Source organism: Garra rufa, chromosome 25, assembly GCF_049309525.1.
Source record: "Garra rufa chromosome 25, GarRuf1.0, whole genome shotgun sequence".
In the NCBI taxonomy this organism is placed as follows: domain Eukaryota; kingdom Metazoa; phylum Chordata; class Actinopteri; order Cypriniformes; family Cyprinidae; genus Garra; species Garra rufa.
In genome coordinates this window covers 14283283-14305634 of record NC_133385.1, presented here as the reverse complement: position 1 = coordinate 14305634, position 22352 = coordinate 14283283, and the positions used below count along the sequence as shown (strand labels likewise).

At 34.0% G+C, this 22352-nt stretch overlaps 3 protein-coding genes across 3 annotated transcripts; all 3 read right to left on the bottom strand.

The window, feature by feature from the left end:
• Positions 1–1367: 1367 nt before the first annotated feature.
• Positions 1368–11416, bottom strand: LOC141301348 (uncharacterized). Its single transcript, XM_073831591.1, has 8 exons — positions 11341–11416; positions 9100–9348; positions 8744–9013; positions 8343–8624; positions 8005–8118; positions 7853–7885; positions 2575–2847; positions 1368–1663 (listed from the first exon to the last, which is right to left on the bottom strand). The coding sequence occupies exons 1-8, from the start codon at positions 11414–11416 to the stop codon at positions 1368–1370; spliced, it is 1593 nt and encodes a 530-aa protein (XP_073687692.1).
• Positions 11417–11977: 561 nt separating this feature from the next.
• Positions 11978–17289, bottom strand: LOC141301998 (major histocompatibility complex class I-related gene protein-like). Its single transcript, XM_073832195.1, has 7 exons — positions 17175–17289; positions 13610–13864; positions 13113–13391; positions 12718–12999; positions 12528–12641; positions 12418–12450; positions 11978–12314 (listed from the first exon to the last, which is right to left on the bottom strand). The coding sequence occupies exons 1-7, from the start codon at positions 17227–17229 to the stop codon at positions 12274–12276; spliced, it is 1059 nt and encodes a 352-aa protein (XP_073688296.1). The 5' UTR covers positions 17230–17289; the 3' UTR covers positions 11978–12273.
• Positions 17290–20550: 3261 nt separating this feature from the next.
• On the bottom strand, positions 20551–21910 carry LOC141301347 (RLA class I histocompatibility antigen, alpha chain 11/11-like). Its single transcript, XM_073831590.1, has 4 exons — positions 21652–21910; positions 20986–21267; positions 20790–20900; positions 20551–20597 (listed from the first exon to the last, which is right to left on the bottom strand). Exons 1-4 carry the CDS (start codon positions 21869–21871, stop codon positions 20551–20553), a joined length of 660 nt encoding a protein of 219 aa, XP_073687691.1. The 5' UTR covers positions 21872–21910.
• Positions 21911–22352: the final 442 nt, after the last annotated feature.

Sequence of the window (22352 nt, the reverse complement as noted above, 5' to 3'; positions counted from 1 at the left end):
TCAAAAACATTTCGACTTTATTCTTGAAACATTTTGACTTTATTCTCGTAATTTTTTATTTATTTTTACTTTTGAAACATTTTGACTTTATTCTTGTATTTTCGACTTTATTCTCTAAACATTTTTACATTATTCTGGAAATTTTTTTACTTTATTCTCGAAACATTTCGACTTAATTTTCCGAAACATTTCCACTTAATTTTCGAAACCTTTTGACTTTATTCTCGAAACATTTCAACTTAATTTTCAGAAACACTTCAGCTTAATTTTCTTAACCTTTTGACTTTATTCTCAAAACATTTCAACTTTATTCTCGAAATTTTGATGTTATTCTCATAATTTCAATTTTGTTCTCGAAACGTTTCATCTTTATTCTCGAAACATTTTGACTTTATTCTCGAAAAATTTCAACTTTAATCTCGAAAAATTTCTATTTAGGCTAATTCTCAAAACATTTTGACTTCATTCTCAAAATATTCAGACTTTAATCTCGTAATTTTACATTTTTTTTTATGCGGCACAAAAATGTTGTAGGAAATAATCATCTACATTGATGTATTTAATAATCAATTATTTTGTGTTTATGAACAAAAAACATTCCTTAACTGAAACTTCAAAATACTATTTTACTTCCAAAAGCTTAACCCCTTGTAGTAACTTTGTGAAAGAAGTTAGCATAAAAAACAGCTTCAAAATACAGTAACATATAAAAGTGTTATTAACTGTTTAAAATGTAAAAACCTAGAGTATTAAAAGTAATTCTACAAAATGCATAAATACAAATATTACATGAGCAGTTTTAGCAAAAACAAAATATAATAACAAAGGCAGATTATACATTTGCATATTTTCACATTGTGCCAATGAAATGCTCACAAATGGATTATGTTATTTTACCAATAAACCTTGTCACTCTGACGTTGCTGAAAAAGAAGTTCAGATAATTAGAAAATATTAATTTCAGTCAAATTTACAGTTGTATGTTGAAATTAAATTTGACTGGAACATGAACTACATGAAAATACTCACTAAAATCAGAAGAGATTTCACTTGTAGAGGAAGCTATAATAAAACACAGGAAATTTTAAAAATATATATTTTGTAACAAAACTATATATATTTTTTTTCTTTTTATCTCTTTTCACTTTATTTTACTGTTTAATGTCTTGTATTACCTGAATGCCATCTTCTCCTCCATATAATCTTCCAAATAATAGCAGCCACGGTCAATAACAGCAACCCCAGTACCCAAAACACTAGCACTGAGGAACGTTCTGATTCAAATGTTTCCCCTGGATACTCTAAAGTAAGAAAAAAATTTCACAAAGACATTAATTTATCAGATATATTACTTATGTGCACTAGTCTCATGTGAACTCTTTACCCAAAGTGACATCCAGTTTGTTGTCCAGACTGAGGTGTGTGGCAGAGCAGGTGTATTTGTGTTTCACTGCACTGATTTCCAGGCTCTTCCTCATCTGGTACGTCCCGTCATCATTGGGCAGCAGATCTCCTCCAGTGATCTCATGATCAGCTACAGGCTGCCCGTCTCTGAACAGGGTCAGGTTGATGTGACGAGGGTAAAATCCTGTTGCCAAACAACTCACACGAAGCCCTCCAGAATCTGCATTTGCTTTCTGGATGATTCTGAGTCGGGGTTTCACTGTTGAAGAAAGTTGAAAAAAATAAATAATAATAAATAAAACAGCTAAATGCATGGAAACATGATTTTCTAGTTTTGAATGCACACAAAAACTACAGCAAGGTAAAAGTCTATAAACATAGAAGGCAGAACTTTTTTTTTTTTTTTTTTTTTTTTTTTTTTTTTTTGCATTTCCATTACGTTCAACAGTGAAAGAAAATATATTATTGCATTTCTATGACTTTCCAAAAGAGGAAAAAACAGAGGGATAAATGTCAAATTAAACAGTGTTACTAAAAAAATGTGTGATTTAAATCCAGGGTAATATATTGTAACATAATATATAGTATTGTAATTGTAGCCTATGTTTTATAGAAATAATGTTAATTATTAAATATTTTGCTTTATTTACAATTCTTGTTTGTTTTTGCAGAAATGCAATGTAAAAAACTATTTGTTGAGTCAACTTAAAATTATTTGTTACCTGGCTGCCTTAAAATTTTAAGTTCCGTCAACTCAAAAAAGTTTAGTCAGCTTGAAATGTTAAGTTGGAGTAAGTGGGAAAACTTAGATATTTGAGTTGATTCAACTTAAAAATTAAGGCAGCTGGGTAACTAGCCCTGCTTTTAAGTTTAACAAACCACTTGTTTGTCAGTCAACTCAAATATCTAAGCCATATGGCCGGGCCTTGGACACACAAAGTGGCCAAGGTACCCAGACATTCTACGGTCTGAAGGTCTTGCTATGCGAGACTAGTTAAACAGTAGCCTACGTAATCTGGCCACAAAGTGGGACTGTCAATCTAAAAGTTCCATCAAGCTCTCATGAATTCATATAATTACCGTATTAAGTAATGAGGAGATTTAGATTCTATTTAAAGTAGCCATATTTTGCTCATAGAGGAATGTGGATGAAATGTGACTTTGACCTACCTTTCCTGTTGACTTGGTTTCTTCTCATTTTAAGGTTAGACTTTAGAGTGTTCATGAAAAGTGAGTAGTACATTTGTTCATAATGATCTTGAAGAAATTTTAGAAATGGTTTGACCTTCACCGTATGGAATGAAGCACTAAAGATTGTCTCCTTATTAAAAAAATGCAGTTCAACAACGGTGGATCCTCCTGTAGCACCCTTAACTGTAATTTGTCCTGATTGCATGCTGTCCAGGAGCTCACAATGAATCAGTGTCTGATGAACTTCAACATCTGTAAGTGAGGAGGACAGTCTTCATTTCACCACACAGTAATCTGATGTAATACTGTTGCACTGCAAAAAATACTTCTCAGTATTTTGCCTTATTTTCCCAACCAGCAGATACTTTTTTTTTTTACCCTAAATTCACTTACAAATTTTAAACACATTTTATATATATATATATATATATATATATATATATATATATATACATACAGCCAAGGCCAAAATTATTCATACCCCTGGCAAATTCTGACTTAAAGTTACTTTTATTAAAACATCAAGTTTTTTTTTTAATTAGAAATGACACAGACGTCCCAGAAGATAAAAAGACTATGTACAAGAGACATCATTGTGGAAAAAAGAATTACTGATCTTTTATTTACGTCCAAAATTATTCATATACCCTTCTCAATAATAAATAGAAAAGACTCTATTGGCTATTACAGCAATCAAACATTTCCTATAATTGCTGACCAGCTTTTTGCATGTCTCCACTGGTATTTTTGTCCATTCATCTTTAGCGATGAGCTCTTTCCGGTTGGAGGGTCTCCTTGCCATCACCTTGATCTTTAGCTCCCTCCACAGATTCTCAATTGGATTTAAGTCAGGACTCTGGCTGGGTCACTGCAAAACATTAATGTTTTGTCTGCTAACCATTTCTTCACCACTTTTGCTGTGTGTTTTGGGTCGTTGTCGTGCTGAAATGTCCACTGGTGCCCAAAGCCAAGTTTCCCTGGAGACTGCCTGATGTTGTTGTTGAGAATTTGGATGTATTGATCCTTTTTATGGTGCCGTTTACTATGATTATGTTCCCTGGTCCACCGGCTGAATAATACCCCCAAAACATTAGGCTCCCACCACCATGTTTGACAGTGGGGATGGTGTTCTTAGGGTTGAAGTCTTCTTCTTTTTTACTACATCATTGTGGCCAAACTATTACATTTTTGTTACATAAAACAGAAGACCAGAAGTCTTCTTCTTTGCTAAGATGAGCATTTGCAAAGGCCAAGCGGGCTTTTGTGTGCCTTATCTGGATAAGTTGTGTCCCCCTGGGTCTGCGTCCGTGGAACCCAGCGGTGTGCAGTGTCAGTTGGACTGTCTGCCTTGAGATGTTGCCACCAGCAGAGCCCAGATTGTTCAGGATGGCCTTGGTGGTGATCCTTGGATTCTTTTTTACCTCTCTCACTATCCTCCTGGCCAGCACAGGTGTCACTTGTGGCTTCCGACCACTTCCTCTGAGATTTTTCACAATGCGGAACGTCTTGTATTTTTTAATAATACTTTGCCACTGGAACTTCAAAACATTTAGATATGGTCTTATAGCCCTTTCCTGAAGCCGAAGATCTTCAGTGAGCTCCTTTGTCTTAGCCATGACTGTCCACAAACCAACAGCAGAGAGCTTCTGTGTTTCACCTGTTGAGTTGATTAAAACAGCTGTTCCCAATGAATCAGGGTAATTAGGATGCTTTAGAACAGCTTGGACTATTTGGAATGGTATAGAACTTTGGAATTTTCCCATAGACTGTGACAGTTCGCAAAGGGTATGAATAATTTTGGACATGCCACGTTCTGTTTAAATGTAAATAAAAGCTGAGAATTTTTTTTTTTTTCCACAATGATGCCTTTTGTACATCGTATTATTATCTTTTGGGAGAAGCCTTTGTCATTTCCAGTCAAAAAAAAAAAAAAAAAAAAACTTGCTGGTTGAATAAAAGCAACTTTAAGTCAGAATTTGCCAAGGGTATGAATAATTTTGGGCTTGACTGTATAAGAAATTTGGTTCTCAAGTAAACGTATTTTGATCTTGATGTTGAGATATTTGTACTGGAAAATAAGATAAAAATACCCAGACAAATATTTTTGTAGTGTATGCTTTGTTTACAACACTGTATCTGAATATATTTTATTGTGGGGACATAACATTACCCTTTTGCGTAAAGTTAATCAACACTTTGAGACATTCATAACATATATCGCATTTAGACAATGATATTGCTTTAACATATCCTTTGCAACACGTTTTGTAGAGCACTCTACTTACTGTTTGTATGATTATCAAATTGCATTTCCAGTCTGTGGTTTATAGCTATGAACATATCTTCACTTAAAACCCTGTGATAATGTTCGTTAAATGCATCATCTTCCTCTGTTTTTTCTCCTCTCTTGATATATTGCTTTGTCTCTGAATCATAATATCCAATTATGATGTCATCCAACATAAATGTGATACTATATTCAGGAAAGACTGACTGTGCTTTAATGTAAGTTGCATGCAACTGTAAAGAGTGAGAACCTGTGAGAGACAACAACCAAAAACAACTGATACATGTGAAGTGCAAAGAGAAGAGATTCAATAAACTGTGTAAACATTTTCCATAAGCAATGGAAAAACCAAAACCCTCACTGGTCTATAACATTATGTAGAATTTAGCAGGGTTTCGTTTCATAAACTGATTGTAGGACACATTTAAAATGTCTGACCAGATGGCACTGACCAAATCTTGATCAGCTAAAAACAATGAAGTATAATGTTCAGTAGATCATATGTTTTGATCTGTTGACTTGCATGTGGTACTATAACTGTGATAGATCACAAATGGCCATACATTCTAAAAACAATATGAAAAGATATCACTGATTGTAACGTCTCATATAACAGCATATGAACGAGATACTGATAGCAGATAAGTCGCAAAGAGAAAGCGTTGTTATTTAACTAATATTGCAAAATGACTACTCACATTAACTTATAATAAATGTAAAAATGTAATAATACATTTTCCTGCTGCAGTCATCTGAGAACTTACCCTTTGAAGCAGCTTTTGGTAGTAAAAGCACAAAAAGGAGCAGAATTTTGTCCATGTTGAGTATATCTGTGTTCAAGAAACTAACTGGAAAATCAAGTTTGTGCATATCTTAACACCATGACGTGAATACGTCAGTTCACTTCAGTAATCAACGTAGCCAAAATATGTTTCTCATTTGTATAACAAACTCAAAAAGTAGCATAGTTTTACCAGCATGCAGTTTGCATTATTTTTTTTTAAGACACTTTTGTCCTTCGAGGTTACAATTTTATTTTGGGAACCGAACCCATGAATGTGAATAACAGTGGTATGAGACTCAACAAGTGTTGGCTTGTTTTGCTGTTTTTCTACTGTATCTTACTGTATTTGCAAATACAATGACATTCATGGAAGTGAAAAAAAAAATAGCTTCCCTTTTGAAAATCATGGTAAACCAACATTCCCGTAGCATATCTCAGCGGTGAAGATTGCCTTTTTTCTTATAGAAGTTTAAATGTGACCCAAGGGTACATTTTTTAAAATTGAGATTTATGAAGTAAGGATTGATGTATGGTTTGTTTGGATATGAGAATATTTGGCTTAGATATAACTATTTGAAAATCTATACCTCACTTGACCCTTTAGATCTGTCATTGCCAGTTTAACAAAATGCAAATGCTTTCACAATGTCAATGTACTGAATCAGTAAAGCCAAAGTGAACAACACAATACAATTTCATTGAATTGCAGAGATATTTATCTGATGATTCACTCTTCAAAATAAAGGTGCTTTAAAGGTTCTTCACAGCGATGCCATCCAAGAACCATTTTTGGTGCCACAAAGAACCATTCAGTCAAAGGTTCTTTAAAGATCCATCTCTTTCTTATCTTTTTAGAATCTGGAAAACCTTTCTTTCGTCGCAAAGAACATTTTGTGGAACAGAAAGGTTCTACAGATGTTAAAGGTTCTTTATGGAACCATTTAGGCAAAAAAGGTTATTTTATGGCATTGTAAAGCACCTTTATTTTTTAATATTATACTTTATGGCTGTAACAAAGAGAACCAATAGCAGGTTGGTTCTATAAAATGGTCATATATAAATTATAATATACATTTTTTTTTTTACCACATCTGTTTCAAAAGCAAATCTGAAATCAGAAATCACTTGTTTTAACAGATGTTGGATCTGAAAACACAAAAAACAAATAGATTGTTCACCTTATTCTTAAGCTAATGAAAATCACAGATCATGAAAAAGTTGTCACCATTGAGTGTACAATCAGGTAACAAAGTAGCATGTCTGAAGCAAGTCTTGCAAGTTTTATTTCCTGGAATGTGATCAGCGAACATCTGAGCTATGTCAGGTTGTTTAAGGTTACAAACTTTGGATAATACATTATGTACACACAGGTCAAAACAAGACGCTGTTTAGTTTTAGATTTAGTTGATCATTAACTGTCAAACTTATGACACCTCTTTTTCAAATGTGAGAATTTTAGAAACAAGTAAAAATTTCGATCTAATGTGGCACTCAGATTTGCGTAAAATATCAAAGTTGTTGTTTTTGATGAGGACAAAGAGATGTCAAATTAATAACATGGAAAACTGTGTATCAAGGCATAACTTTCTGTTACATTAAACCATACATTCTTGTTGATGACAATCCAAGTAACGAGAAAGCATCAGTCAGCTGACCTTAACAAAGCTGTAAGTACACACAAACTACATATGGAAATATACTGATCATGAAAGAAATATACATGTTTCACTGCTATTATGGAAGCTAAGCAGTTATATTCTATTGATATATATTATTATCATCTGTACTTTTCAGTATTAAATGCAACAATAATACATATTACGTAATAAATCTAATTATGTTTTACCCACTTTGTCTTCAGCTGCTGAAACCTGAAATTAGAATTGAAATATTGATTAGAAAATACTGCTATTATGCACTCTCAGCAATTTCATTCCATTAATAAATATTATTTGTATCTACACATTCTATCGCAGAAATAAATCTTAATTTAGTTTACCACTAAACCTGTTTTATCCACGTTGTCTTCACTTGCTGAAAATTAAGTTTGAATAACGGTTAGGAAATATTCATACAAATCAATACTGTTGTTATTCCTCCAATTAAATGCAAATTAATTAGTCATATTATGCTGTATGTATGTATGTATGTATGTATGTAAAAATACACAAACAGAAAATACTTACTAGAAGCAGAAGAGTAGTCACTTGTAGAGGAGGCTACAACAAAACACAAGCAATTTTAAAAAGGAAAAAACTGCACAGCATATTATTATTAATAGATCTGCTAAAGTCTGAATGAATCGAACATGTTCTGTCTAGGACATGTCATGTATTACCTAAGTGACGCCTTCTCCATTTAATAATTGCGACTGCAGTCATCAAGACCAGTCCCAACGCCAAAACCACAAGCACTGAAGAAATCACCTGCTTATATGTTTCCCCTGGAAACTCTGAAGTATGACAATTCACACAAACATTCTTCTATCAGATATGACACTTCATTGATAGTTGGATATTGCTTTCATACAATTCAATAAACAAGAAGTTAATACTGAGCAACTTACAATTTTGGCAATTATTTTGTCTGTGGAATAAAATGGTGCCAAACACAGCCACAGAATAAGGCCAATCAAGTTTGAGGACCAAAATTAAATAAATTCTCTTAAGTCCTTACCCAACTCAATGTCCAGTTTGTTGTCCAGACTGAGGTGTGTGACAGAGCAGGTGTATTTGTGGTTGTCTGCTCTGTTTATCTCCAGATTCCTCCTCATCTGGTACGTCCCGTCAGCATTGGGCAGCAGATCTCCTCCAGTGATCTCTTGATCAGCTATAAGCTGCCCATCTCTGAACAGGGTCAGGTTGATGTGACGAGGGTAAAATCCTGTTGCCAAACAACTCACACGAAACCCTCCAGAATCTGAGTTTGCTTTCTGGATGAGTCTGAGTCGGGGTTTCACTGTCCAAGACATGACAAATGTAGTATATTATTGTAGCACCCTAAACAAGACTTGTTTGTTCAAAAACTTTGCAATTTTTTATATCATATGAAATAAGAGAAGCATGTTGGAGACTTACCTTTCCTCTTTACCTGAGCTCCTCTCTTTTTAAGGAGAGCCCTAAGAGTATTTATGCAGTTTGGGTAGACCACAACCTCATTATACCAGAAATGTACTTGCAGAGCCAGGTCTGTTTCCTGTTCTGTGTGTTTTAAAGCACCCTTATATGTAAACTTGCCATTAAAATATTGCAGCTCTTCTGTAGTAGAGCCACTGAATGCATTCTTATTGATCAATCGTCCTGGCTTGTCATTTTCCAACAGTTCACAAAGACCCAATATCTGGTAAACTACAATACCTGTTAAAAAAAAGAAAGAAAGAAAGCATTGAAGATGTCAAAACAGACTCCATCATCCACTATTAAATTAAATGAACTTAACTTCCTACCTGTATGATTTTCACTTCTTGATCTTTTCTCAAGATACATATATACAACTCTTCCTATGGAGTCAATGTCCCCTAGATCATTCAAATCATCTTCATTTGTAGTATTTCCCCTTGAAACGCAGATCTTTAAATCACAGTATCGTACTATCATGTCATCCAACATTAATGTGGCACTAAATTCAGGAAATTGACTGTTTCTTTTAACGTACGTTACAAGCACCCACAACGAGTGAGAACCTGTGAAAAATAATAGTAAAACTCATTGTCTTTAAGCTATAATAAAAGCAAATGGTAGTCAGATTTCCTCAATCAGAAATAATTTGTCCAAAACCAGAAACAAAACAATGGCTACTAACAATGCTGAGATCTAAACTGACATCTATGCATTTGATTTTAAATCTACTTTGCTTTTTTCACAAATTACATGAAATACTACCTGCCGAAACAATAGTTGGAACTGAAACCACCCACAGAAAAATAAATAACTTGATCATCTTGTTCTCATCTCCCATGCAAATCAGAATATTGCAAGTCCTGTAAGACAAACCTTGCACAACTGCAAGCTATTTCCTTGAGCAACAGCTTATCATTAAAAAAAAAAGAAAAAGTTACGCTGTCAGCAGTAGGCTAGCAGAACTAGCCTGAACCAGCCAAGGGCTTAAAGAATTAAGTTGTATCACATATGTGACCCTGGACCACAAAACCACTCTTAAGTCGCTGGGGTATATTTGTAGCAATAGCCAAAAATACATTGTATGGGTCAAAATTATTGATTTTTCTTTAATGCCAAAAATCATTAGGAAATGAAGTAAAGATCATGTTCCATAAAGATATTTTGTAAAATTCCTACTGTAAATATATCAAAATGTAGTTTTTGATTAGTAATATGCATTGTTAAGAACTTAATTTGGACAACTTTAAAGGTGATTTTCTCAGTATTTTGATTTTTTTGCACCCTCAGATTCCAGATTTTCAAATAGATGTATCTCGGCCAAATATTGTCCTATCCTAACAAACCATATATCAATAGAAAGCTTATTTATTGAGCTTTCATATGATGTGTACATCTCAGTTTTGTAAAATTTAACCTGATGACTGGTTTTGTGGTCCAGGGTCACATATAATATTGTTTTTGATAACACAGAGCAACCTATCATTGAAATTTCCCTTTGGGATTAATAAAATTCATCTAATCTGATCTAATCTAAGCATATAGAGCAAAAAAGTCTGAGATTTACCTTCTTTTTTTACTTGAGCTCCTCTTCTCTCAAGGTAATTCTTGTGATGTCTCATACAGCGTCTGTAGACTACAATTTGATATATCTATTTGTGCATCTCCATATATACTTGATTCATTTCTTTTGTGCCCTGATGTGTAAACTTGTTGTCTAACAAATGCATTTCTTCTATAGTAAAGCCTCTAACAGCAAACCTAGTAATCATCACTGTCCAACACTTCACAAAGTCATCAACTGAGACACTAGTGGACCTGTTAAGATGTGTGATATGTGAGATATCAAATCTGTATTTAATGACTCATTAACTTTATCAAGCCATATTAGCTGTTTGACAGCTTGAGTCTGGGTCTGAACAAAGAACATAACTATTAGCGTGTGAAACTACATGCCTAGTAATTCTTTTAATAACTTTCCAAAGGCTTTAACTCTTGAAATTGTAAACTCCAGGTCATTCTAAATCCTGGTTAAACAGTTTATTTTGCTTCACATTTCACACTTTAATCAGGGGTTAACAATTGATCCTTGGTATTCATTATGACTTTCCTCACTTGCACATTTGCAGTGTCAGTGCCATTGATTGGACAAATGCATCACGCCACCTGGGGCCTGGGATGTGCTTTCCAAAAGCAACAGTGGTTGCAAATTCCGTTGTTAGCAATACACATTCTTCAACGTGGAAGTGTACTTACAATTCAAAATTCTCAAAATTCATCCTTTGAAAGCCATTTTAAAATCAGACGTTGCATTAACATTGAAAATGTACATCAAAAATCATATTACAAAATGTTTTCTTTCACAAATTATAAAAATCTAAGAGAATCTAATCTATTCTTCATTTTCACATCTCCGTTCAAAAATGGAAGGGACAGAGCTGATCTGTGATCTTTTGAAACTTGATTTTGAGGACATATTTAAGGAGATATCAGTGCATATTCTCAGTGAAAGCAAACAATTAAACAATAACATTTAAATAAGTCTTTCAAACTCTTACCTTTTGGAGCAGCTATTGGAAGTCTGTAGCATTTCTGACTAGCAGACCGCCAGTAGAAGCAGAATTTTTGCCACATAATGTTTAGATCTCAACTGATAATTTAAGAAAATATATTTTGTCTGTTGTGTGAAGGCATTTCTTCACTCATCTATATCGATTTGTGTCGAGACAAAAAGCGACATAGATAAACATTTATTTTGAAAATGTTTTGACATTCTTCAGATGGTGAAAAAGACATTTCAAACTTACATTTGTATTTGAACTTCTCTGAGCTGGGTAAAGAAAAAAACTGAATAAAAAGCATGTGAAAAGCCTGCAGAGACCTTAATCTCGAATCCCTGACCTTTGACTATTGCAACTGACCAATCAAATTCACATATTTCAGAAAGTCGTTTGTTTACGTACATTTTAGTGAACAATACGAGAAGCTGTTATACTATATATATAGGGGGAGATCCATAAACTAAACTGAGGGCAACCGATAAGAGAGATTTACAAAATGTGCACAACAGGTTTTCAGCATCTTGAGAATATCACATAGGTTGATTTTTTTTTTTTTTACATAATTCATTTGTATGTCTTCACCCTCAGCACTAACAATATAAGATGACAATATTAACAATGAACTTATAAAAAATCTAAATTTTATATTACAAAATAATTTATGATTTTAAAGCATATATACATACAGTATAAACATTACATCATATGAAAATTATAGTGCAAATGGCTCAAAGGTATCTACATTTCTTTAAATCTTTTCCTCCACTTCTAGGTCAAGGAATGGAAAGCTATGACAATGTGTCAATCAGTCAGTTGTGTAACAGTGGCTGCCCCTTCAGAATTGTTTACCTCTTAGGTCTCAACCAATGAATTCTAGTGGAAATTCTGTAGGTAACATTTACAGATATGTATCACTTTGTGTCGTGGCATTCACGTTGATTCTGATTTTATGTCCATGCTTTCTGCAGATGCTGAAAACAAAATATATTGTTTAATGAGTCTACAGAGAACAAAGGTTTTCTTTATCCATTGCTGTGAAGTAACAAATGACTTAAAATAACTAGAACTACTTACTAGAAGCTGTAGAATAACCACTTTTGAATGAATCTAGACACCAAAAGAAAGACAAAATTGATTATTGTTTCTGATTTGATTGTTTTTGAAACGTAACTAATTCTAAATACCTGCACGTCGTCTTTTCCATGTAGTTATTGCAGCTGCAGCTCCAAACACCAACATCAGAGCCAAAACTGTCAGAGCAGGAATCACTGATTTAAATGGTTTCCCGTGATCAAACTCTGAAACATAAACCAAAAGATTGAGAGACAGACAGTTTTGATTGTTGTGTGTGTGTTTTTTTTAAGAGCTCATTACCTAAATCAATATCCAGTTTGTTGTCCAGACTGAGGTGTGTGGCAGAGCAGGTGTATTTGTGTTTGTCTGCAGCACTGATCTCCAGACTCTTCCTCATCTGGTACGTCCCGTCACCATTGGGCAGCAGATCTCCTCCAGAGATCTCATGATCAGCTACAGGCTTCCCATCTCTGAACAGGGTCAGGTTGATGTGACGAGGGTAAAATCCTGTTGCCAAACATCTCACACGAAACCCTCCAGAATCTGAGATTGCTTTCTTGATGAGTCTGACTCGCGGTTTCACTTCAGAACAAGAGAGAATAGAATAAGAGAATATAAAAATCTCAAAATGTATGTTATTAGAGTATAATTGCACTGAACTTTTCTCTAAATCAAAAGAAAATACATTGACGTACATTTTCTGTTTACTTGCTTTCCTCTCTTTTCAAGGTAATACTTCAGAGTTTGTATGCAGGCTGGGTAGAATATAGTCTCATGACGCCACATGGATAGTTGTAGAGTAAGTTTTATTTGTTGAGCTGTGTAATTTAAAGAACCCTGATATGTGAATTTGCCATCAAAAAAACGCAGTTCATCAATTGTAGAGCCTCTAAATGCATTCCTGGTGATCATTTGTCCAGGTTTATCATTGTCCATCTGTTCACAAAGCCCCATTATCTGAAAAACTACATAACCTGTATGAAAAAAAAGAAAGATATGTCTATACATCTGGCCACAGGGATCTTTTAGAAACTTGAGTCTGGCTCTAAAACAAGCATTTTAAACAAATATCTCAATAATCAGAAGCAGCTAAAAAGCAGCTTTTTCATGTATCTGTTTTAATAAGCATCAAAACAGTCACACTGTAAGCAGTGATATAATCATCTGTGATAATTTAGCCAGACGAACTTACTTTCTGTGTGGTTGATGGGTCTCAGATAATCTGATCTTCTCATAAAATGATCAATCATATAATCCCTTATGGTATTGAGGTGATTTGGATCTATCGCATCATCTTCATTTGTAGTATTTCCTCTTGCGATGTAGCTTCTTGTCTTGGAATTATAATATCCTAATGTGATGTCATCCAATACCATTGTGCCAGTTAATTCAGAAAGTTGTGTTTGACGTTTAATGTATGTTAAAAGCATCCGTAGAGAGTGAGAACCTTTAGAAAACAATAGCCAGTATGGGGAAATATATATATTTTTAGTACATCTGTCAGTGGATAGTAGATGCCTAACATGTACATTTTGACAAATGAACCTCAAAATTAACTCATCATGTGTTCTTTTTTCATTCTACAGTAACATTGACATTATTATTGTCCAGAAAGCATACACAGACTCTGAAATGGTTCAGCAATGGTTCAGCAATAAGTGATCACAATAAAACCACACATAATGAAGGTAGATAAAGGTAACTGAATGTCAGAACTGTGTTCAAAAGCTAGAACGATAGAAATTCCAACATGTAATTAAGCCCACCAAAATCTAACTTGTGTAACTATGTGTTTTTCATAGATTTTGACATGGTTTATAAGAAAAACTTAATTATTAAAATACAAGATTTATCTCTTATTTGAAAATGTATTTATTAGTTGATGTACACTTTAGAATACAAAATTAAGATTTTTTTATGAATAATTTCAAAAGTCTGACATGGGTTTAAATGGTACTTTGGCACCATTTAAGCCTGCATATGTTCCAAATAAGCCCACATCATGATTTAATCACAAAATATTAAAAACAATTATTGCTTTTAAAGAAGTAAAACATTAATATATCTATTTATTTTACTAACGTTTGCTAGCGCTCATCACCTGTACTACACTGTAAAAAAAAAAACAATTTGTTGAGGAAACTTAAAAAAAAAAAATTCTCCTCTCTTTCTTGATCTTCCCTTTCTAGCCTTTACTCATCTAACAATGCCTGATGGTATTTTTGAGCACTTCCTATGTTGATCTGCCTCCTTAGGATGAATCACTTGCTGTATTCCCAATTGTAAGTCGCTTTGGATAAAAGCGTCTGCTAAATGAATAAATGTCAATGGAAAAATGTAAAAAAAAAAAAAAAAAAAAAAAACATTTTAAATGGGTGTGTGTGTGTGTGTGTGTGGGGGGGGGGGGGTCCAATGCTGTTTCATGCATGTTAAGTTATTAAGATGCCCAAAGTTAAAAAAGAAATAAAAAAAAGGAAAAAAGTATTTCATGCCAAATACGCACTTCCGGGTTTCTTAAAGTTTCGGAAAGTTTTTTTTTTTTTTCTCGATTATGGCTCTTCATGAAGTCCTAAAGCAGTGTTTCTCAACCCTGGTCCTGGGCACCCCCCAACACTGCACATTTTGTGTGTCTCCCTAATCAAGCACACATGATTGCACTCAAGCTCATTAGAAGATAACAAACACAGGATAACAATCACAGCTGTTTGTAACAAACAAATTTTTCAGTTTAGTCAACTCGAATATCTAAGCTGTGACTTAGTACAACTGAACATTTAAAGTTGAATAAACTTATTTGAGTTGACGGAACTTAACATTTTAAGGCAGCAGGGTAACAAATTATTTTGAGTTGACTCAACAAATTGTGTTTTTTTTTACAGTGTAATAACATTCAACAAAGCAAACAAAGCTTTTTTATTCTTTAGATTAGATTCGTTAGATTTATATGCACATATAGCACCATAAACAACAGGTCATGAGGATCCACACATTGTCGCATCACCAAATTATAGTGACAAAACAGAAATTATAAAAGGAATAAATAAAATAAAGAGGACTAGCCTACACAAAATATATTTCTCTTAAATAATTAACATATTAACAAGAAAAAAAACTAAGACAAGTCTAGGCCACTTTAAATTATGGATAGGCCTAATAGTTTAGCAACCAAATGTTACATGGCATTTTAGCTCTACATTTGTATTCTGTATTTACTTTAGCCTAATTTGTTTAATATGAAATTTTATAGCTATTCATTTTTCATTCTTGTTCTATAATACCGTTCAATTTGAGGGGTTTGTTGTGGATTACAGAGAACTAAACAGACTATAATGTTTATAATTTGTATTTAATACTGCATAAATTAATGACATTGTTTGGGGGAAAAAAAGGTTAAAGGGTGTTTTTAGAGTAAGATCTATTTTTCTTTCATGAGTTATACTTCCTCCTTTTGGCTGGGTTTCGTTTCTCCATGTGGTAAACTTTAGGGACAAGGCTTTTAAACCGGGGTGTTTTTAAGGTCGTGATATTTAAATGACGATTTTTTTTCAGCCACCACATTTATCAATGTTTCTTTAAATATGTAAGATATCTTTACAAAGGCATGCATTAAGCTTAAATATATTGTGGACTAAGCATCATAGTAATTTTCATTTTGCCCACAGCAAAAAAATGTTAGGCTATGTTTTTTTCATTCAAGAGTAGCTTGACAAAAATGTTGAGCATAAGGGCAAAAAAGTAGCTTGTTAATATGGTTTAAATCTGTTTTACCAAAAAGTAAAACATGTCAGTTTTCTTTTCTTTTCTTTCTTTTTAAAACAATTTAGAATTTGTGATGTTTTTCAAACAGTGCACTGTTTTTGCAATAATTTGCAGTTCTTAAAAATATTCCAACCTTATCTGACTTTATTTTTTTATAGACCAGTTCACCTGAATTCACCCTTAAAATCTTATGTGTGACTGTTAACTTTCAGTTTGTTGAATATTCTTCACTAGCAACAATACAAAATGTATTTATTGATGTCAAATAAAGACTTTCAAATTCTCAAAGTAACTCAAGGAATTTAATCAAAAAAGAATAAGCAAGAATGATCATGTGACTTATGTTACATTAAAGTTGACTAAAATGTCTACATATGTTTCATTAAACATGTTATATATCCAAACTCATCTCTTTGATAAGCTGCTGGGAATAAAACAATAATAATGAAAATAATTCAGTCCACAATGGCTAAGAGTATGCATGTTTTGTGCTGTTGTAATGCCAATAAAATAATACTGTACTGACTTGTAAAATTACTTCCTAATGGAATGCTGTTGACATTGATTATTTACTGTAGTGATTTCATAAAGGTGATATTGAAAGAGAGACTATAAGAGAAAATATCCCTGACCTTCTGGTTTTACTTTAGGAAACAATAAACCAAATTTATTTATTTTTTCAACAGCGCGGCTACCATGTTCCTGTTCCACTCGTAGTAGCCCAAACGTAGGCTACGTTCTTAAAAGTGCGCAGTTTTCTGGCGTATTTACTTTAAATCAGGTCATCAAATTACTGTAAGACCTATTTTAGATGCGGTCGAAATTACAACAACATTGGTTACATATACGTACATTTACTTGTTTGATCAAAATTATTGCTAGGGACAATTTAGTAGTCGCTGGATATTGGTAAGGACATGTCCCTAAATACGCACTTAATTAAGATACATTACAAGCTGACAAACAAGCCTTAGCCTTCCGCCTGTTTGAAATCTTACCCTTTGAAGTAACTGTTGGAACTGACAGCACAAGCAGGATCAGAGCTATAGCCATATCTTGATATTTAAGTATTTTGGATAGGCTCCTCGAAAGCGAAACTATCTAGCTCTACTGGTTGTTTATAGACTACTTTGGAGTAGACGTCACAGCTGCGCGCATAGTGGTTGCAGAAAAACGAGTAAAAAAAAAAAAAAAAAAATCCATGAAATAAGAGGGGGAAAATATTTTTGAGCCTTTTGATGTCAAAATCGGAATGCAAATCATTTTTATATAATACTGTTGTCAAAGAAGCCATTTAAAACGTAGACTTTTAAACGGACATACATACAAAACTGCTATGATTATACTTTTAAAGCATACATTTGATTTAAACAATAGGTCTACATAATATTCACATATGCTGTTCATAGGGGACATACTGTACAGTTACAGCATGAAATATTATTTAAATCTATTACTATTAATATTTCATAATAACATTTGTTTATTTTATCTGACAATTCTTGACTTTTTTTTTTCTTGCATTCTACAAATGCAACTTTATATCTCCTAATTTGGACTTTACAAGTCGATTTAACTCAAAAATAGTGAGTTTGTCAGTTCTGAGAGGACAAAAGCCAGAAGTGTGGGATATATGATATCTATGATATTCATGACATGTAAATACAATATAATAATAATAATAATAATAATAAATAAACATTTTCTGGAGTTTTTATTTTACATGGACCTTATTCCGCTCTAGGACAGCCTGATGTAACAAGGAATGTTTAATTTCACTCGATTAAATCTTGGAACCTTATATCGATGATTAAATAATTCGTTATGACTAGGATTGGAAACAATGTTCTTAGCCAGCCTTAAGAGTGTCACGGTTCAAACAAGGAGGTCTGGGTCCAAATGCAGGTGAGAATGATTTTAATGACAAGAAAACCAAATAAACAAACAAAAAGGCCAACACGGCACAAACTAAGAACTAGAACACAAAATAAACAAGATCCAGAACATAATCTAAGGTCAGGGAATTTCAGAAACACAAAAACAAACAGGACACGAGACAATGCAGACATGCATGCAGAAGATCAGTGAGGATACTTATAGTCCTGATGGTGAACAGATGTGGGTGATTAGTGCTGATGACAAAGACAGGTGAACAATCAAGGGAGTGCAGTGCAGGAACAGCGACCTCAGGTGGCTGAGGGAAACCCCACAGCCCCGATCATGACAAAGAGGTTCCGATAAGACAGTTCATATAACTTTTCAAGAGGCTGTCCTACTATCTTTGAACTGAGTTTAATTTGGTTCCTCAACTTTGTCTTTAGCCAGACAAACTCATGTACCAAACAGAACTGCAATACTGTAAGACACTCATAATTACAGACATAAAGAATAGTCTGTAGAAGAATAAAGAAGAGTCTGTTTTGATGCTTCAAAAGTTCTGAGACAACAAAGAAAATAAATTCTCTGTTTTGTATTATTACACAAACTATCAATATGATCTTTCCATGATACCTTATATCTATTGTTACACCTAAATACTTTTCTACCTGTCTAATGTTTTCATTATGTATTACTACAGGCTTTGTATATACATCAGATGTGGACCTAAATACAATTTCTTCATTTTTAATGTTAAGAGCATTGTTGTCACACCACTCCAATTTATTCACCCCCTGTTGGTGCAATCCCAGGATTTCTAAATCACTTAACACAAATATTAAAGCAGTTTTATCAACAAACCTTAAGATGAATTGATTAGACCTATCCATACGACAGTCATCTGTGTACACAGTGAAAAGCATAAGAGAACTAACACTGCCTTGGGGTGCTTCTATTTGTAAGAAAAGAAAATACACCACGGAATCAGGTAGGTATTTACATCCTACCTAAGAAGTTTAGACACCAAAATATCAGCTTGAATTGAATTAAACGCTGAGGAAAAATCTAAAAAGAGAGCTATCACTTAAGTATTAGGTTTATCTAAATGTTTAAAAACAATATGCACCAAAGCAGCATCCTCTGTATACTGCAACCTTGCTTATAGGCAAATTGACATGGATCAAGTTTGTGCTTAAAGGAGTAGTTCAATTTCAGAACAAAAATTTACAGATAATACTCACCCCCATTGTCATCCAAGATGTTCATGTCTTTCTTCGTTCAGTCGTAAGGAAATAATGTGTTTTGAGGAAAACATTTCAGGATTTCTCTCCATATAATGGACTTCTTTGGTGCCCCCGAGTTTGAACTTCCAAAATGCAGCGTCAAAGGGCTCTAAACGATCACAGCCGAGGAAAAAAGGGTCTTATCTAGCAAAACGATCAGTAATTTGGGATCATTTAGAGCACTTTGAAGCTGCATTTTGGAAGTTCAAACTCGGGGACACCATAGACGTCCATTATATGGAGAGAAATCCTAAAATGTTTTCCTCAAAAAACATCATTTCTTTACGACTGAAGAAAAGAAAGACATGAACATCTTGGATGGGTGAGTACATTATCTGTAATTTTTTGTTCTGAAAGTGAACTACTCCTTGCTCACCAGATGTTTAAGTAAAATTCTTTCCAAGCATTTTATAATTACTGAAGTAAGAGTTGTGTGCACTCTGATGTAAACAAGCATGGATGAGAAGCACATGGCGGAACGCATGAGAGACTCTGGATGAAAGTGCACATTTATTCTCTGACAGCAGATGGCGCTAAACAGCAAATGCAGCCTTTAACAAGTGAACAAAGCAGCTGCGCTACTTTCTAAAACATATTAAAGTTATTTAACTATACATTCTGATTTTTTGTATTTGCAGTGGTGTTCATCACAGCGCCAAATACTTTAATATTTAGACTCAATAGGCTATTTATTTATTTATTTTTGATTTACATTTTAATCTGTAAAATGATCTATCTTACCTTTTTTTAAAACACTGTCCTGGGTATTAATAATAAGTTGTTGTTTTTTTTTTTCTGATATTGCTTCAGTTATTAAAACAGATGGAGTTCCTGTGTTGCAACTCAAACCTTTCATATTCATTTGAGTTTTTCTCTTTTCTTCTCTTAAGATAATTCTGTTGCTGTGCAGTATGGGAAGTTTATTGTCTCAGGACACACACATACACATGAAAAACACCTTTAGAACTTACATTAAAAGCATGACCTTTTTAAAGTGGGAACTTTATATATTTATATTACAATATTAATCTTACATCACATCACACCATAAAACACAATTAAATAAAAAAAAATCTTCAAAAACATTTCCACAACTTAGGAAGTCAAACAAAAAATCAAAACATCATGACTAACAATGACTACTACTACGACTAGACTTGCAGACATAGTAGCTGTTTGAAGTTTCTCCGTTTATCAGCATTGATTTGTCTCATTACATTGACTTAAATGTTGCTGTTGTGTCCACAGTTTCTTCAGATGCTGAAAATGAAATGAAATGTTTAATCAGTGTACAATGAATGAAAAACTAAATAAAAAATAATAATAATTACATAAACTACTTACCAGAAGCAGTAGAATAACCACTTTTAATGGACTCTAAACACTAAAAAGATTGCTTGCTTAAAAACATTACTTGCATTTTTTCTTCCTTTTTTTAAGTTCTTGTCGTACCTGCATATCGTCTTTTCCAAACAGCAGCTGCAGCCCCAAACACCAACATCAAAGCCAAAACGGTCAGAACCGAAGGAATCACTGATTTAAATGGTTCCCCGTGATCAAACTCTGAAACATCAACCACAGACTGAGACATTGACTTCATTTGTTCTTGTTTTGATTGTAAGATATGTTTTCTGGAGGAACTCATCACCCAATAAGGCATTCAGTTTGTTGTCCAGACTGAGGTGTGTGGCAGAGCAGGTGTATTTGTGTTTGTCTGCAGCACTGATCTCCAGACTCTTCTTCATCTGGTACGTCCCGTCACCATTGGGCCGCAGATCTCCTCCAGTGATCTCATGATCAGCTACAGGCTGCTCATCTCTGAACAGAGTCAGGTTGATGTGACGAGGGTAAAATCCTGTTGCCAAACAACTCACACGAAACCCTCCAGAATCTGAGTTTGTTTTCTGAATGAATCTGACCCGCGGTTTCACTGCGGAAAAAGTAACAATTACTTCAATATATATCCCTCTATGGGTTTAATTGTGAATTCACAGCTTGAAAAAATAATGGACTCTACATTTTACATATTTCAAGGAGTAAAATCATGTTTTCTGACCTTTAAACTTTCTTTTAGGGTTCTATCATTTATAACTGACTTTGTCCCATTAGGGTAAATTATTTTTGGCAAACTGTCTGAAACTTTACACACAATCAAATGTTTTTCACTATCTGAAAAGAAGTTAAAAGGTCTTGTTGTTTCAAAAAACATTAAAAATCTTTATGAACATTCAGTTTCTTCTTGTGCTGCTATTTATAATGTCTGAAACAAATACATTTTGACTTGACTAGGTTCGCTGGGAGTCAGTCATTGTACCTTTTTTATTAACTTGATTTCTTCTCTTTTTAAGATAACCCTTGAGTGTTTTAATGCAGTATGGGTGGTATATATGTTCATGATTCCTCTTGCTGATTTCAAGATGGATATTCAACACATCATGGGCTGATACATTTAATGTGCCCTGATATGTAAAATTCTTGTCAACATATAGCAGCTCATCAGTGGTGGATCCTCTGAAAGCATCCCGTGTGATCATTTGTCCCGGTTCACCATTGTCCCTCAGCTCACACACAACCAGCCTCTATGAATTATAAATAGAAGAACACATATAGTACATCTGTTGTGTTTATTTTTAATGAAATCAAATGTGATCTTGTTGTTTGCAACTATAGCAATGTCTTTCCCAAAACAGCACAAATCACTTCAGGCCTTTTCACACGGGACGCGAGAGCGGCGGGGAGGCGAAGTGCAAGTTTTGCTCCTGCACCCAAAATCCTGCCCGCTTCCACGAACACGGCGCTTTGCAGCAGGCGCAGCCAAAGATAATTTTTTTAAAAATCTTTTTGTGAGCGGCAGCGTCCGCACTGTGACCGCGTCGCGAACACCGCCTCAACTGCACAAAACGCTTCCACTACAAGAGAAGGCAGCAGCCGCACGGCGATTCCGGCATGTCATTATCTTTACAAAAAGATCTTGTTGCCATGACATGCATACTCCCACGAGTTAATATGATGTTC

Excerpts from the sequence above, each read along its gene's own strand:
- LOC141301347 (XM_073831590.1), bottom strand. The coding sequence starts at position 21,871 with ATGATCACACGGGATGCTTTCAGAGGATCCACCACTGATGAGCTGCTA. Across the intron at positions 21,268-21,651 it reads AAATCAAGTTAATAAAAAAG|TGAAACCGCGGGTCAGATTC; the intron begins GTACAATGACTG and ends CTTTTTCCGCAG. Across the intron at positions 20,598-20,789 it reads TTGGAAAAGACGATATGCAG|CATCTGAAGAAACTGTGGAC; the intron begins GTACGACAAGAA and ends TTTCATTTTCAG.
- LOC141301348 (XM_073831591.1), bottom strand. The coding sequence starts at position 11,416 with ATGTGGCAAAAATTCTGCTTCTACTGGCGGTCTGCTAGTCAGAAATGC. Across the intron at positions 7,886-8,004 it reads ATGGAGAAGGCGTCACTTAG|CCTCCTCTACAAGTGACTAC; the intron begins GTAATACATGAC and ends GTTTTGTTGTAG. Across the intron at positions 1,664-2,574 it reads AAACCAAGTCAACAGGAAAG|TGAAACCCCGACTCAGAATC; the intron begins GTAGGTCAAAGT and ends TTTCTTCAACAG.
- LOC141301998 (XM_073832195.1), bottom strand. The coding sequence starts at position 17,229 with ATGGCTATAGCTCTGATCCTGCTTGTGCTGTCAGTTCCAACAGTTACT. Across the intron at positions 13,000-13,112 it reads AAAGCAAGTAAACAGAAAAT|TGAAACCGCGAGTCAGACTC; the intron begins GTACGTCAATGT and ends CTTGTTCTGAAG. Across the intron at positions 12,315-12,417 it reads TGGTTATTCTACAGCTTCTA|CATCTGCAGAAAGCATGGAC; the intron begins GTAAGTAGTTCT and ends TTTTGTTTTCAG.